Source organism: Saimiri boliviensis, chromosome 2, assembly GCF_048565385.1.
Source record: "Saimiri boliviensis isolate mSaiBol1 chromosome 2, mSaiBol1.pri, whole genome shotgun sequence".
NCBI lineage: Eukaryota > Metazoa > Chordata > Mammalia > Primates > Cebidae > Saimiri > Saimiri boliviensis.
The window spans coordinates 113,656,827-113,670,636 of record NC_133450.1 but is presented as its reverse complement, the minus strand read 5'-3'; the positions used below and the strand labels follow the sequence as shown (position 1 = coordinate 113,670,636).

The following is a 13,810-nucleotide window of genomic DNA, read 5'->3' as shown; positions in this document are numbered from 1 at the left end:
GCTTCAAAGCATGACTCACACATGCTATCCTCACATTAAAGTGCAGTGAGAGGCAGGCAGCAGAGACCCCAGCCTCTCTTTAGGATGCTGAGTAGCTGAATGACTTTGCACCACATGAAAGCTAGGAGTTGTTTTGCAATGTGCTTTTGATGGCCTTGGGTGTTGTTAGCAAGTGACAGGAGATTTGGCACATTTTAGGGAGGCTAGCAGGAGGCTGTTCTGCTTGATTTGGAAATGTGACTCGCACCCTGTGATTCAGAGGCTTCCCAGGATCGTCACCACCCTGCCTCCCAGGGGAGCAGTGGGTGTCCCTGAGGGACTGGAAAGCTGAATGGGAGGTTAAACAGCAAGATAGTCCACAAGGAACAGATTCTCAAATGGGCTCAGACACCTGAAAGTGGAAGCAGTGTAGTCAAGGCACTAACTCCTTTTCCTACCTCTCTCTGCTTGGGACCTGTGTGTTGAGAGGGAAAGACTGAGTGGGGACAAGTATCCCGGGATCTGAGGACCATCTGCCCATGCAGCCGGTTTCCCGGCAAGCTGGACGTCAAGGGTGGCCAGTCATCCTCCTGCTGAGAACGCTTCCACTAGCCAGGCCTGACAGCACCTCCCTGTGCTATCTTTCCCAACCGCCACCTTCTTGCTCTGTACTTTGTGTCTTGTTGTCAAAGACCACAACCCCAAGTGATCTCCACCTTGGTCCCCAGCCGTTCTCAGGCCCAGCCCCTCTGGTAACTTGGGGCCTGTTGAGGGGCTTTGGCCCCTGCTCAGATGCATTGTCTGTTCATCCATCCTCCATCTCCAGGCCCTTTGGGAGGGGAGGAGGGCTGAACCTGGGCTTCCTAGGAAATACTGATGTGCTTCTGCTGCTTCTGGTTGCTTGTTTCTCCACTTTTGGCACCAGGGTGCCTGTGAGTTACAAGCGTTGGGATGCTTTTGAGAGTAAAGGAAGCATTGCCAATAAGCCTGCTGAGCAGACAGGGATGGGTGGTCACCCTGATTAGAAGCGGGAAAGAGACTTACAGAGCCCAGCAGATGCCTGGGATTTTTAAGGAGCTCTCCGTCTGTGCTTCAGGAATGAATGAATTTGCCTTCTGTGACTCCGTCTTGCCTGGGGCCTGGTCTCTGAGCAGTGGCAAGTCCCTGCACGTGGCCAGAGCAAAGCCTGGCACACTGCCTCTCCTTTCCAGTTTTCCATGTCCTTTCTCAGGGGTGAGGGTTGCCCACACCACCCTCAGCCTGGTTTTCTGAGTACTCTTTCCCAATTAATGCAGCATGTCTCTGGAGAGGAGGTGTCCAGTGACCCCACCCACTGGCCCAAGGCCAAAGGAGCTGAACAGGGAAGGATTCAGGAATCCCTGGGCATCCTCAAGCTTGGGAACTTTGAGGGTTAAATCCTGGCCCAGCAGCGACTGCTCTCAGCTCCTCTGTAGAGTGAGTATGAGCAACAGTAGTAGTGAGGAAATTAAACTGAAAAGCCTGGACCTGCTGGGTGGGGAGGGGTCACAGGGGTGCCTGGTGAGGCGCAGAGGCAGCCCCTGTGGTTTGGGTTGGGTGGTAGGAAGTGAGCAGCTCCATAGTCTAACCACCACCCCTTGCAGTTCTTCATTGCCTTGGCTTTGCCAGTTTCCAGTGCGTAGCCAGCTCTGGCCTCTTTAACGCAAAATGGAGGCCCAGGCTGCCACAGGTATACGTTGGAGTGTTTTTGCCAAGCAAAGTTAGGGGATGATGCCTGATTGTAGGCATTTTCTGTCCGGGGCTCTGGGCTTCCTGATACTTCTCCACCTCCTTGCATCCTGCCCCTGCCTACAAAAAGGGAAAACTGAGCACAGCTAACAAGGAAGCCCATTTGACTCCTGTGTTAGTGCTTCTCTTTGATACTTTCTTTTCCCAATTCTCTGGCTGGCAGGGATATAAGGCTGTATCTCAGGTCTAGTGCACAGTCCCTGGGTTTTCCCTAGCCCCAGGAGTATGTTGATCCCGGCCTTACTGTTACCCTTGGCCTAGGTACTGGCACTCTTTGAGCTGCTCTTGCCTGGAATTTGAACCGAAGTGGGTCTGGCTTCTAGGGCTGGCTGAGACCTCTCCACTATGAGCCCTTCAAAGCCAGGCCTTTATCCTTAATAGAGCTTTTCCAGCAAGACCCAGGTTGTGGCAGTCTTGCTTTATGTGCCAGATGAGAAGTCCTCAGAGACTGAACTTTGCCTTCTCAATGGCCCAGCAGGCGCATTCCGCATCTCAGCTCTTCCCTGTCTGTCTTCTTATCCTCCTGTGGCCAATCTCAGGAGCCCTGTGTTTGGGGAGGGGGTTTTTAATGCCTTGGTTATACTTTTTTTTTTTTTTTGAGACGGAGTTTCGCTCTTGTTACCCAGGCTGGAGTGCGATGGCGCGATCTCGGCTCACCGCAACCTCCGCCTCCTGGGTTCAGGCAATTCTCCTGCCTCAGCCTCCTGAGTAGCTGGGATTACAGGCACGAGCCACCATGCCCAGCTAATTTTTTGTATTTTTAGTAGAGACGGGGTTTCACCATGTTGACCAGGATGGTCTCGATCTCTCGACCTCGTGATCCACCCGCCTCGGCCTCCCAAAGTGCTGGGATTACAGGCTTGAGCCACCGCGCCCGGCCTTACTTTTTTTTTTTTTTTTTGAGACGGAGTTTCAACTCTTGTTACCCAGGCTAGAGTGCAATGGCGCGATCTCGGCTCACCGCAACCTCCGCCTCCTGGGTTCAGGCGATTCTCCTGCCTCAGCCTCCTGAGTAGCTGGGATTACAGGCACGTGCCACCATGCCCAGCTCATTTTTTGTATTTTTTAGTAGAGACGGGGTTTCACCATGTTGACCAGGATGGTCTCGATCTTTTGACCTCGTGATCCACCCGCCTCAGCCTCCCAAAGTGCTGGGATTACAGGCTTGAGCCACCGCGCCTGGCTTGCCTTGGTTATACTTTTGAAAGAACAGATGGACCCTACCACCTAAGCCTCCATCCTGCTGTATCTTCAGAGCCTCCCGGTATCCTGTGATGAGTATCTAGTGAGAGAAGGACGGGGGGAGAGAACAGAGACCTTTGCCACCAGCTCCTCCTATCCCCTGTCTCTGGGGTCTGCATTGCTCCCTAGGCTCTTCAGGGCCTTAGTTTCAGAGATACCTTAGGCTAAAAGGAAAGAGGAGGAACGAGTCCTTGCACAGATGATGGTGGCTTGATTACACTGCACCTTCACACTTCGGAAAGGGAGTCCCGGGAAAATGTATACTGGAGACAGGGTAGGGGTAGTCCAGAGTCACGTACCTGGGGCTGGGTAGGCTGCAGTGGGAGAGAAAGCAAGCAGGGGCAGGTCAGAAAGGGCTCCTCTCATTGCCTACCTTCTGTCCTGCAGGTTGGAAGTACTCCATGACACACACTCGGAGAAAGTCCCTTCCCATGCTGAGTTCGGGCCCCACTGGCCGCCGAGAGCCCCTGCAGATGGAAGATAGCAACATGGAGCAGGGGGCTGAGGGTGGGGAGCCAGGCATGCCCGAGACCCCAGAGCACCTCACAGGGCGCCGCAAGAACTACCCGCTTCGGAAGCGCCCATTGGTTCCTGAGAAGCCCAAGGCCTGCAAAGTGCTGCTGACTCGCCTGGAGAATGTGGCTGGTCCCCGGAGTGCAGATGAGGCTGATGAGCTGCCTCCTGACCTGCCCAAGCCCCCCAGCCCGGCCCCATCCAGTGAGGACCCTGGCCTTGCCCAGCCCCGCAAGCGGCGCCTGGCCTCCCTCAATGCCGAAGCCCTCAATAACCTGCTGCTGGAGCGAGAGGACGCCAGCAGCCTGGCAGGCACCCGCCGCAGTCGAGTGGGGGATCCCCACCGCAGCCGTGACCGTGATCGTGCGACTGGGGGCTGGTCCTCCTCCAAGAAGCGGCCCCGGCTGGGGGAACTTGGAGGAGGAAGTCGGGACCTGTCCCCAGAGCCAGCACCAGATGAAGGTGCCCGCCGAGATGGAGACCCAGCTCCCAAGAGACTGGCTAGCTTGAACGCAGCTGCCTTCCTAAAGCTGAGCCAGGAGCGGGAGCTACCCCTGCGGCTGCCTCGTGCCCATGCAGAAGCAGATGGGCGCTCCACTGAGCCTCCAGCACCCAAGGCCCTGAGGCCAAAGTGGCCCAAGGTTAATGGCAAGAACTATCCCAAGGCTTGGCAGGGGGCCAGCTCTGGGGAGGTTGCAGGCCCACCCGGCTGGCAAGGCTGCCCTGATGAGCCATGGCCTTCTGCCACTCCTCTTGGGTCATCCGTCCAGCCATCTCAGCCCCTGAGCAAGGCTCTGGAGAGTCCTTTGGGGCTGCGTCCTCACCTGCCCCTGCTGATGGGTGGACAGGCGGCTCTGAAACCAGAGCCTGGGCGCCCAGGCGAGGAGTCACCTGCCCCTAAGCAGGAACTGCATCAGCCTTCTTTCCCCACACCTCAGCTGTCCCCGCTGCCAATGCCTGGCAACCCTGCCGACTACAATGGCCTGTGTGTTGGGCCTGAGCTCACTGCACTAGGCAGCTTCTACCTGTACTGTGGCCAAGAGGGGCTGCAATGTGGGGGCTACTCACCCTGCCCCATGCTCCCTGAGGGCAAGCTGTCCCCAGTGGCTGCATCTCATGAGGGCCTCCTCTTAGCCCCGAGCTCAGTGCCCTCAGGCACCCCTTTCCAGCACCCTTCCTGGGGCTCCTCTCGCTATTGCTCTAGCGAGGACACTGGAGTGAATGGCTACAGCATCTGCGGAGTGTTGCCCCTGTCTGTCACCCGTGCTGGCACTACCTGTGGCGGCTGCCCATACAAAATGCCTTTTGCAGCAGGTGAGCCTTCCTGGGGCTAGGATGTACTGGGGAGTCTCTAAGACATGGCATCCCAGAAGGTTGGGCTATTGATCTGAACAGGGGTCTCCCTTGGGGTCTGGTTGCTAACTGGAAGGTTGGGGGCTTTGAGAAGTGAGAACTCGTGTAGTCTGAGCCCCAGGCTGTAGAGCATTCCCAAAAACGGGACCCTACATTTAGCTCCTGACAGCCTTGCTCTGCCCAGGCTGCCTATGGAGATTCTTGGCTTGGCAGTTAGGTAGCATTGCAGTGGTACAGGCCACAGGAAAGGGAAGGTCTTGCTTCCCTCCTCATTGGGGTACCCATTCTTAGACTGAAGAGCAGGTTAGAAATTAGAATTGGGACTTTAGGGCCGGGCGCGGTGGCTCAAGCCTGTAATCCCAGCACTTTGGGAGGCCGAGGCGGGTGGATCACGAGGTCAACATATCGAGACCATCCTGGTCAACATGGTGAAACCCCGTCTCTACTAAAAATACAAAAAATTAGCTGGGCGTGGTGGCGCGTGCCTGTAATCCCAGCTACTCAGGAGGCTGAGGCAGGAGAATTGCCTGAACCCAGGAGGCGGAGGTTGTGGTGAGCCGAGATCGTGCCATTGCACTCCAGCCTGGGTAACAAGAGCGAAACTCCGTCTCCTCAAAAAAAAGAAATTAGAATTGAGACTTTTACCAAATTGTTCTCACAGCCCTTCTGCCCTTCTTGAGCAAAGCTAGAATTCCTTACTTTCTCGAAACCAGTACCTGCTACATGCTGGCTAAGTTCAGCGTTCATGGGAAGGGTGTTAGGTACCAGGCTTAGTAGGTGATACCTGCTGCACAGGGCAGGTTTGCCTTGGCTATACACGCCTTGAAAGAGAAGTGCCCAGACTGAGCATCACTTTGCTGGGGATGGATAGAGAGAGTACACCCTGTGAACAGACAAACACAGTTCCCTGACATGGATGGAATGCGATCAGGGCCCACAGCTTTGGTGTCTGCCTGCCTGACAAGACCCAGACACCTGAGAGGCCCACGCTCTGGCTGTTGAGAGACTCCCAGAATAGTTTATCTTCCCTAAACTGGCAGAGGTATCCTCACCTGCCTCTCCACAATCTCTCCCTGCCTCCTGGGTGGAAATGCCGGCCAGCAGGTCTGCCCTGCTGCCGGGGAGGTGAGGGCTGTACCTTCCAGAGATGTCCCTCCCCCCACATCCTTTTTGTAGGGGTCTATAAAACAACTTTATAGACCAGTTGGCCCTGGCCAGACTAGTTATTTCACGTTGTGGCTTGAGTTAAAGCTCTTATGACATCGAAACAGGCTGCTGCTTGGGGTTTTCTTTCTTTTTTTTTTTTTTTGTACCATTCCCCAAGAATAGACCCTTACCCCTTTCTGTAATAATAAGGACACCAGTAAACACCATATACCAGGCACTGTTCTGAGTGCTTTACATATGGGATGTTCCTTGGCATGTAATTTAGCACAGACCCCAGAGCAGGACTGCCCAGAGTGAAATGTTTTCCCCCACTTTCCTAGCCATGTGACTATGGGACAAGTCAGTAACTGCTCTAGAGCTGTCTCAGTTTTCTTAACTATAAAATGGGGATAATGATACCTGCCTCACAGGGTTTTTGTAAGGATGAAATGAGTTAATGTGTTCATAAGAAAATCAGCAAGTTGGCTGGGCGCGGTGGCTCAAGCCTGTAATCCCAGCACTTTGGGAGGCCGAGGCGGGTGGATCACGAGGTCAAGAGATTGAGACCATCCTGGTCAACATGGTGAAACCCTGTCTCTACTAAAAATACAAAAAAACTAGCTGGGCATGGTGGCACGTGCCTGTAATCCCAGCTACTCAGGAGGCTGAGGCAGGAGAATTGCCTGAACCCGGGAGGCGGAGGTTGCGGTGAGCCGAGATCGCGCCATTGCACTCCAGCCTGGGTAACAAGAGCGAAATTCGGTCTCAAAAAAAAAAAAAAGAAAGAAAATCAGCACGTTAACAAATACGTGTAATATTCATAACTACTATTTATATTGCTTTGAGGGGCAAAGTGACTTGCCTGAGGTCATATGGCTAGTAAAGTGGCAGGACCCAGGCTATCTGATTCCAGAACCCCTATTCCCAAGCATTATGAAAGCCTTATAAAGTTAATGTATTGGGCCAGGCACAGTGGCTTATGCCTGTAATCCTAGCACTTTGGGGGGCTGAGGCAGGCAGATTGCCTGAGCTCAGCAGGTTGAGACCAGCCTGTCTATAACATGGTAAAACCCTATCTCTACTAAAAATACAAAAAAAAAAAATAGCTGGACATGGTGGCAGGTGCCTGTAATCTCAGCTACTCGGGATGCTGAGGCAGGAGAAACACTTGAACCCAGGAGGCAGAGGTTGCAGTGAGCCAAGAACATGCCACTGGACTTCAGCCTGGGCAATAGAGCAAGACTCTGTCTCAAAACAAAAAAAGTTAACATTGGAGTTAAAAAAGATGTTCCACCACCTCTCTTTCAGACTAAAAGAGATGCCAATCTCCAAGATCAGGAAATGATCCTGTCCCCTTAGAGTGTCACTCTGACAATCCACCATAAAGGCTTCTGATCCCATTGGCCATCTCGGTGGGCTTTGGTTGCACACTTAGAATTAAGACAGGAGCAGCCTCTGCAATTAGATGGGTGATGGGGGTCACTGCTTGTCCTGTCCTGACCCACTCTCTCCCTTTCCTAGAAGGCTGCAGATCCCTGGGCCAGCTGGAATTTCCTCTCCCGGAAGCTGGCCACCCAGCCTCACCCGCCCACCCCCTCCTGGGATGCCCTGTACCCAGTGTGCCACCTGCAGCAGAGCCTGTCCCCCATCTTCAGACACCCACCTCGGAGCCTCAGACAGTAGCCCGTGCGTGCCCTCAGAGCGCCAAACCTCCCAGCGGTTCTAAGTCAGGTCTGCGCACGGGCTCCGGCTGCAGGCACACTGCAAGGAGCAAGGCTGCCCGCAGGCCCAGCCACCCCAAGCAGCCACGTGTCCAGCGCCCACGCCCTCGCCGCCGTCGCCGCCGCCGCACTAATGGCTGGGTGCCTGTCGGGGCTGCCTGTGAGAAGGCTGTGTATGTCTTGGTGAGTGCCAACTTGTAGGTGATGATGAGAGGGAGGGAGGCAGTGGGGACACAGAACCTACAGTGAGGTAGGTGCTAAGAGCACCTGGTTCTAGCTACTAGAGAGGTGATAAGGGACTCCAGTTTACTTGTACCTCAGGAACCACTCATGCTGGCCCACCCTGCCTACTTCCCCAGCCCCCTACTGATCCTGTACCAGACACCCCAAGGGAGGTCAAGAGACACATAGTCATAGCTAGTGGCTGCCATCTCTGTGTCTTCCTGAGTATCTTTCCCCTCCCTGCTCGCTCTATCCCTTACACCCTGAGTTGTAAAAGGGAGGATTTTCAATGGAGAACTTTTCTGGGTAAGTCCATAAGGAGAAGTTGGAATGGGCAGAGATAATCAGTGATACAGAGAACATCTGGGATGATGAAAAGAGGCCATAAAAAGAATGTCAACTAAAATTTATTGAGACTGGGCAAGGTGGCTCATGCTTATAATCCCAGAGCTTTCAGAGGCTGAGGCTGGATGATTGTTTGAGTTCAGGAGTTCAAGACCAACCTGGACTATATAACAAGATCCTGTCTCTACAGAATATTTTTTTTAAAATTAGCCAGACATGGTGACATGCATCTGTAGTCCCAACTACTTGAGAGGCTGAGGCAGGAGAATCGCTTGAGTCTAGGAGGTTGAGGTTGCAGTGAACTATGATTGTACCACTTCATTTCAGCCTGGGTGACAGAGCGAGACCCCGTCTCTAAAAGTCAGTCAATCAATCAACAAGTAAATAAAATTTATTGAGTACTTCTTAGATGCCAAAACTGAGCTAAGCACTTTGTATTATTCCCTTTATGCTCCACCGCTATTCTATGTGGTATATATTCCATGTTTCTGTAATTATCCCCATTTTACAGATGCGGAAGCTGAGGCTAGCAGTAGATTAAATAATTTGTCTAAGACCGTACCCCTTCTAACAGTGATTTAAGGGTTCAGACTGAGATTGTTCCATTAGGAAGCATGAGCACTTACCAGCATTGCGGGGCTTGGAGTGAAAGTTAGCTGTCAAGGGTATGGTGGTCAGGGCTCAGTCCCAGAAGCTTCAGGCCACTCAACCACCTCTGCCAACCCTGTTCCCATTTGTCGTCCTTTCTGCAACCATGAGATTTCCCCAGCCCCATCCAAACATGCTTAGTGGTCTGACTACCTTGAGGAAATCGTAGAGAGTAGGTCATTCCCTCCCTCTGTTGTTACTCTGAGTGTGGCCCTCAAGCCTCTATGAGTCATTGGTTTGTTGCCTAGGATGAGCCGGAACCAGCCATCCGAAAGAGCTACCAGGCAGTAGAGCGGCATGGGGAGACAATCCGAGTCCGGGACACTGTCCTCCTCAAGTCAGGCCCACGGAAGACCTCCACACCTTATGTGGCCAAGATCTCTGCCCTCTGGGAGAACCCAGAGTCAGGTACCTCTCCCTCTGGTTAGGGACCCAAGGGACAGCTGCCTTTAGCAGGACTGTAGGCCCCGGATTGGCCCCTGCCTAGAGTTTGACCTGGCATGAGTCGCCCCATGTTCCTGGCACAGAGTCTGCCTTCCACTCAGCTGGGGTCTGTCTGCTGTGACGGCTGTGGGTAACCTTGTGGCTTGGGTTGGATCAGCTCATTAACCTTACCAGCCAGCAGAGCCTGGGCACCTGTCTCCCCACCTCACCTGTCAGCACTTTCTCCCCCTTCTCCCTTCATGCCTAACAGCATTCCAGGCCTCTGAATGCTTGGCCTGGGGCAGGGGACAGGGGTTGCTGGAGCCTGCAAGATTGGGCCAGGCATTGAGGTTGGATGAGCCCCCAGGGCAGCCAGCCAGCCGGTCTGCCTGTCTAAGTAACACAGATTGCCAGTTCAAGCCATAACCGTTCTGTTGTCCCCCCAGGAGAGCTGATGATGAGCCTCCTGTGGTATTACAGACCTGAGCACTTACAGGGAGGCCGCAGTCCCAGCATGCACGAGGTGAGCTGCCTGGCACATGGGTTAGGGAGGGCAGGAGAGACAGAGGGAAAGGTTATGGCACTAAGACGTGGTAGGGGGAAGGCAGCCATGGGCTGTAGTCAGATCCCTGCGCTTGTCACCTTGGACTCCAGAGAACCTTGGAAAGGGCCCAGGGTTTGTTCTCTTTTCCCAGCACTGTCCCACGTCCTGTTTCAAAGGGGATAATAACCTTTGTCTTAAAAAGGTGACATAAAGGGAACCCTTAAGGGTAGCAGGTGCCAGTGGGAGCAAGTGGTTGTGTCCTCCTGGCAACTGGAAAGGCGAGGTGGAGCTGCATACCTGGTCCCTTTTGGTATTATCTGTAGTATGGGAGGCCGAGGGAGAAAAGACTCCTCCTAACACCCCGTAGGCTCTCCACCAAGCTGTGTGCTAAAAGAGCTGACTGCCAACTGTGTGTGCCCTGGGCTCACCTTTTATTTCACTTTCCCTTCCAGGGACTTTTCATCTAACTGGGAAGATGAAGAACATTTCCCCTCTCTACTAGGCAGGGCTGGGGGTTGGGAGGTCAGTAGCAATCAGGGACTAGAACAGGTACCTGGCTATTCTGGAGAAGAAGGGCACCTAGGAGGGACTTAGGAGGAATGCCTGGCAGTAGCTGAGGCATACTTAGGCTGAATTTCCAGGGAAGCTCCCTGGCTTGCTGGAGTCATCTCAGGTCAACATGCCCCAGCAGAGGGGTTAATACCTGCCTTGCTTCCTGGAATGAGGTGCTTTCCAGCCCTGGTAACAACCTCCACCTGTCTCCCTTTGAGCCCTTGCAGAATGAAGTCTTTGCATCGAGGCATCAGGACCAGAACAGTGTGGCCTGCATTGAAGAGAAGTGTTATGTGCTGACTTTTGCTGAGTACTGCAGGTGAGTGGTTCCCTGTACCCTCTGCCTGGCCTCTTCCCTCAGGCTCCTCCCCAGGCATATTTGGGGGCTGCCTGGAATTCACCAAGAGGATCTCATTCTGCTCTCTGCCTGATTTTACTCACTGAGCCTAATCTCCCAGAACTTACTTCCTTATTGCCTGCATCTACCATCTGATTTTTTTAGAAGGAAGAAGAAAAATTTGTTGCCTCACTGAGGTAGAATGGTTGGAGCAGAGTTCATTACTGCGCTTGGAAAAAAATCTAGGAGAATTAACAGGCAAATGGAGGGAGGCCCTGGCAGATGTGGTTCTTCAGTGACAGAAGATACCCTGGTGGTTGGCAGAGCAGACATCACCCCTGGGATGAGTAAAGACAGCACCACCCCTGGGGAGCTAGGATAGCCCAGCTCTCTGGGTAGGGTAGGAAAGGAATTGGTCTTCCTGCAAAGGTGGCTGGAGTAAAGACAGTGAATGGTATCTCTCTGCAGGTTCTGTGCCATGGCCAAGCGCCGAGGCGAAGGCCTCCCCAGCCGAAAGACAGCACTGGTGCCCCCCTCCGCAGACTACTCCACCCCACCCCACCGCACAGTGCCGGAGGACACGGACCCTGAGCTGGTGTTCCTTTGCCGCCATGTCTATGATTTCCGCCATGGCCGCATCCTTAAGAATCCCCAGTAGCCTCCTCGTGCCCACGCTGGGGCTACCCATGGGCAAGTGGGGCTCAGGGTAGGGGGCACTGCTTGAAGCACAGCACTTGGTTAGGGGGCCATAGAGGCCTAAGTTTGCTGGCCTGTGGTTTTCTTGGGTGGGGGGAGGGCAGGGGCCCCTGTGGGTTCTGGGCCCCATGGGAGGGAACTGGGGAGGCCAGGGTATAAGAAAAGCATCAGAGCTCTCAGCTTGCCCCAAGGTACCTTCTGTGGTTCCCCTGGGTGGTGATTTCTGAAGAAGTAAGTCTTCTCTGAGGCTGGGCCAAGCCTGAGAGGGACGTGGGGCCCTAGGAGGGTGGGCATGGGAAGGAGGGGCAAGGGCCTCCAGGAACCAGATCCTACAGGGCCTTCTGTAGCCTCTCCCAGGTCCTCAGAGGGGGGAGTGGGAGCCAGCTTTACCTCACCCACTGTGACCCACTGCTTCCCCTTCAGCCTGGGACCAGGCTTTTCTAGAACCCAGCACAGCTCTGAGCTTGTTCCTTTGAGGCAGAGAGAGCCAGAGTCTGGCTTCCAGAGCATTGACTTCCTCTTCCTAGACTTGAGGCCTTCTCTGGCTTTCCTCCTTTGCCCTGCAGTAGCCACTTGGTGCTGGGACAAGTTGACCCACCCCTCAAAGTCATGGGTGTGGCCCACTTGTGGGAGTCTCCTATCCAGCTCCCAGAGAGGGTCACCCAGCAGGTCTGGCTTCCCAGAAAGTTAACTGATCAATGTGGGGTTTATCATGTCTGGGAGGGAAGATGGGTGCTGGGAGAGGGTTGGGGGCAGGGGGCAAGGAAAATTGCTACCTGATTTGTTGAAGATTTTTCCTCTTGCCTTACACTTGGAGGTTCCAGGAAACCTCTTGCAGAACTTCACACATGACTCTTTAAGCCACACCTACCTGAAATCAAACCAAAGGAGTGCTGTGGCTCCCCTTGCCCTGTCACCCTTACCCTAGTCTTTTGTAGATTGCACTAATTTACATCCCAGCGAGAATCAACACTGTATCAGTCCACAGACCTGCTGAGCTGCAGCCACTTGCTCTAGGAGCTACGGACCTGCATTTTCAGTTTGTTCCTGTTGCCCAGAGACCCTGTTCTCACCTCATGCTGCTCCGCAGAGTAGACTTAAGAGACTCAGTCCCCTGTTGTCCTTGTGGAGACTAGGCCTTGGCCTTGACCCTGAGACTCTGTGAGGGGGCTGGAGCAGCCTGGTTATTTCCTATTTGTACCAAAGAGGAACATGGTGGGAGAGGGAGTGGAGTGCAGTGTGGCTTGGGCCTGGCACTGGGAACCTGCTAGCTGAGCACTTCTGCAAGGGCATACTCCCAGGGGCAGGGGCGGAGAACTGCAGCCCTGGGTCTTCCCGTAGGGAGGAGGGGCAGACGAACCCAGCAGGCTGAGGTGGCGGCACTGGGTGAGGACAGTTGGGCAGGGGCTGCAGAGGGAGGTGGAATTGAATCCTGAGGGCTCCCCCGACATACCCTGTCCTGCCCTTTAGTAGATGAGTTGCTCCTGTTGGTCACTGGGTTTGGGTGAGGCCGGGAGGCTTCAGAGGTGAATTTATGCTTGGGAAGCCTGACCCCAAACCTGAAGGGAAGAGACTTGGGTCTCCTTGTATTGAATAAGCTGTTTGGAGGAAGGTGTCGGTCTGGGAGGATGGGGCAGTAAAAGAGGTTGGCAGAGTGGCGGTGGGGGCTGTGCAGAGCCAGCCTTGGAGCCTGCTCATTCTGGGCCCTTGCTGCCAAGGAGCCCAGTCTCACCTAGCAGGAAAGGAGATCAAGGCCCTCCTCCCAGGAGGTAGGGTCTGCTGCCCAGAACCTAAATGCTTTTGAAATCTCTTAGATGTGGAAATATTTTTTCGAACCTGAAAATGCAGCTGGTAGAATTTCAATGGAAGCATAATCCATGTAAAATATATTTTAGTTGATATTTTGTAAAATGCACTTTTTGTGTGTGTTGATCCTGGTTTCCCAGATCTGTATTTCAGTGTTTACAAGGGAGGAAGGACCTTTCCTCACTTCCCTTTTGACAAGAGATTAGAAGTACTTCTTTAAGAAAAAAATAAATTTGAGAAATTGTATTGATTTAGAAAAGGATCATTTCCTGTGTGTCCTGTCATCTTTTGGTATGTGGGTGTGGATTCACTATTCTTTCTTCAGAGGTTCCTCTCAACCCCTGTGGCATGGATGCTCACCGAGGCCAGTAAACCAAGAGGGCAGCGAAGCAGGGGGAAAAGAGAGTGAGGGGAGAAGACAGAGACTGGGAACTTGGAGTTGACTTCTTGATTTCATGGTAGCCACAGCTGTCTGCTGAGGTCTGTGTGGTTGCCATCCGCCACTCACCTGGCAAG

At 53.6% G+C, this 13,810-nt stretch overlaps 1 protein-coding gene across 8 annotated transcripts in view; it reads left to right on the top strand.

Annotated features, from left to right (window-relative positions):
• The window catches only part of BAHD1 (bromo adjacent homology domain containing 1), a 29,140-nt gene extending 15,583 nt beyond the window's left edge, over positions 1–13,557 (top strand). For 4 of the 8 annotated variants that reach the window (XM_010346223.3, XM_010346219.3, XM_039462935.2 and 1 more), the window contains exons 2-7: positions 3,376–4,815; positions 7,522–7,904; positions 9,185–9,344; positions 9,806–9,882; positions 10,674–10,774; positions 11,261–13,557. In XM_010346223.3, the coding sequence (XP_010344525.1) occupies positions 3,390–4,815; positions 7,522–7,904; positions 9,185–9,344; positions 9,806–9,882; positions 10,674–10,774; positions 11,261–11,450 (2,337 nt within the window). In that variant the 5' untranslated portion in view covers positions 3,376–3,389 and the 3' untranslated portion in view covers positions 11,451–13,557. The remainder of the gene's footprint in view (positions 1–3,375; positions 4,816–7,521; positions 7,905–9,184; positions 9,345–9,805; positions 9,883–10,673; positions 10,775–11,260) is intronic. The other 4 variants (XM_010346224.3, XM_010346220.3, XM_010346222.3 and 1 more) reach the window with 2 other exon arrangements.
• The last annotated feature ends 253 nt before the right edge of the window (positions 13,558–13,810 follow it).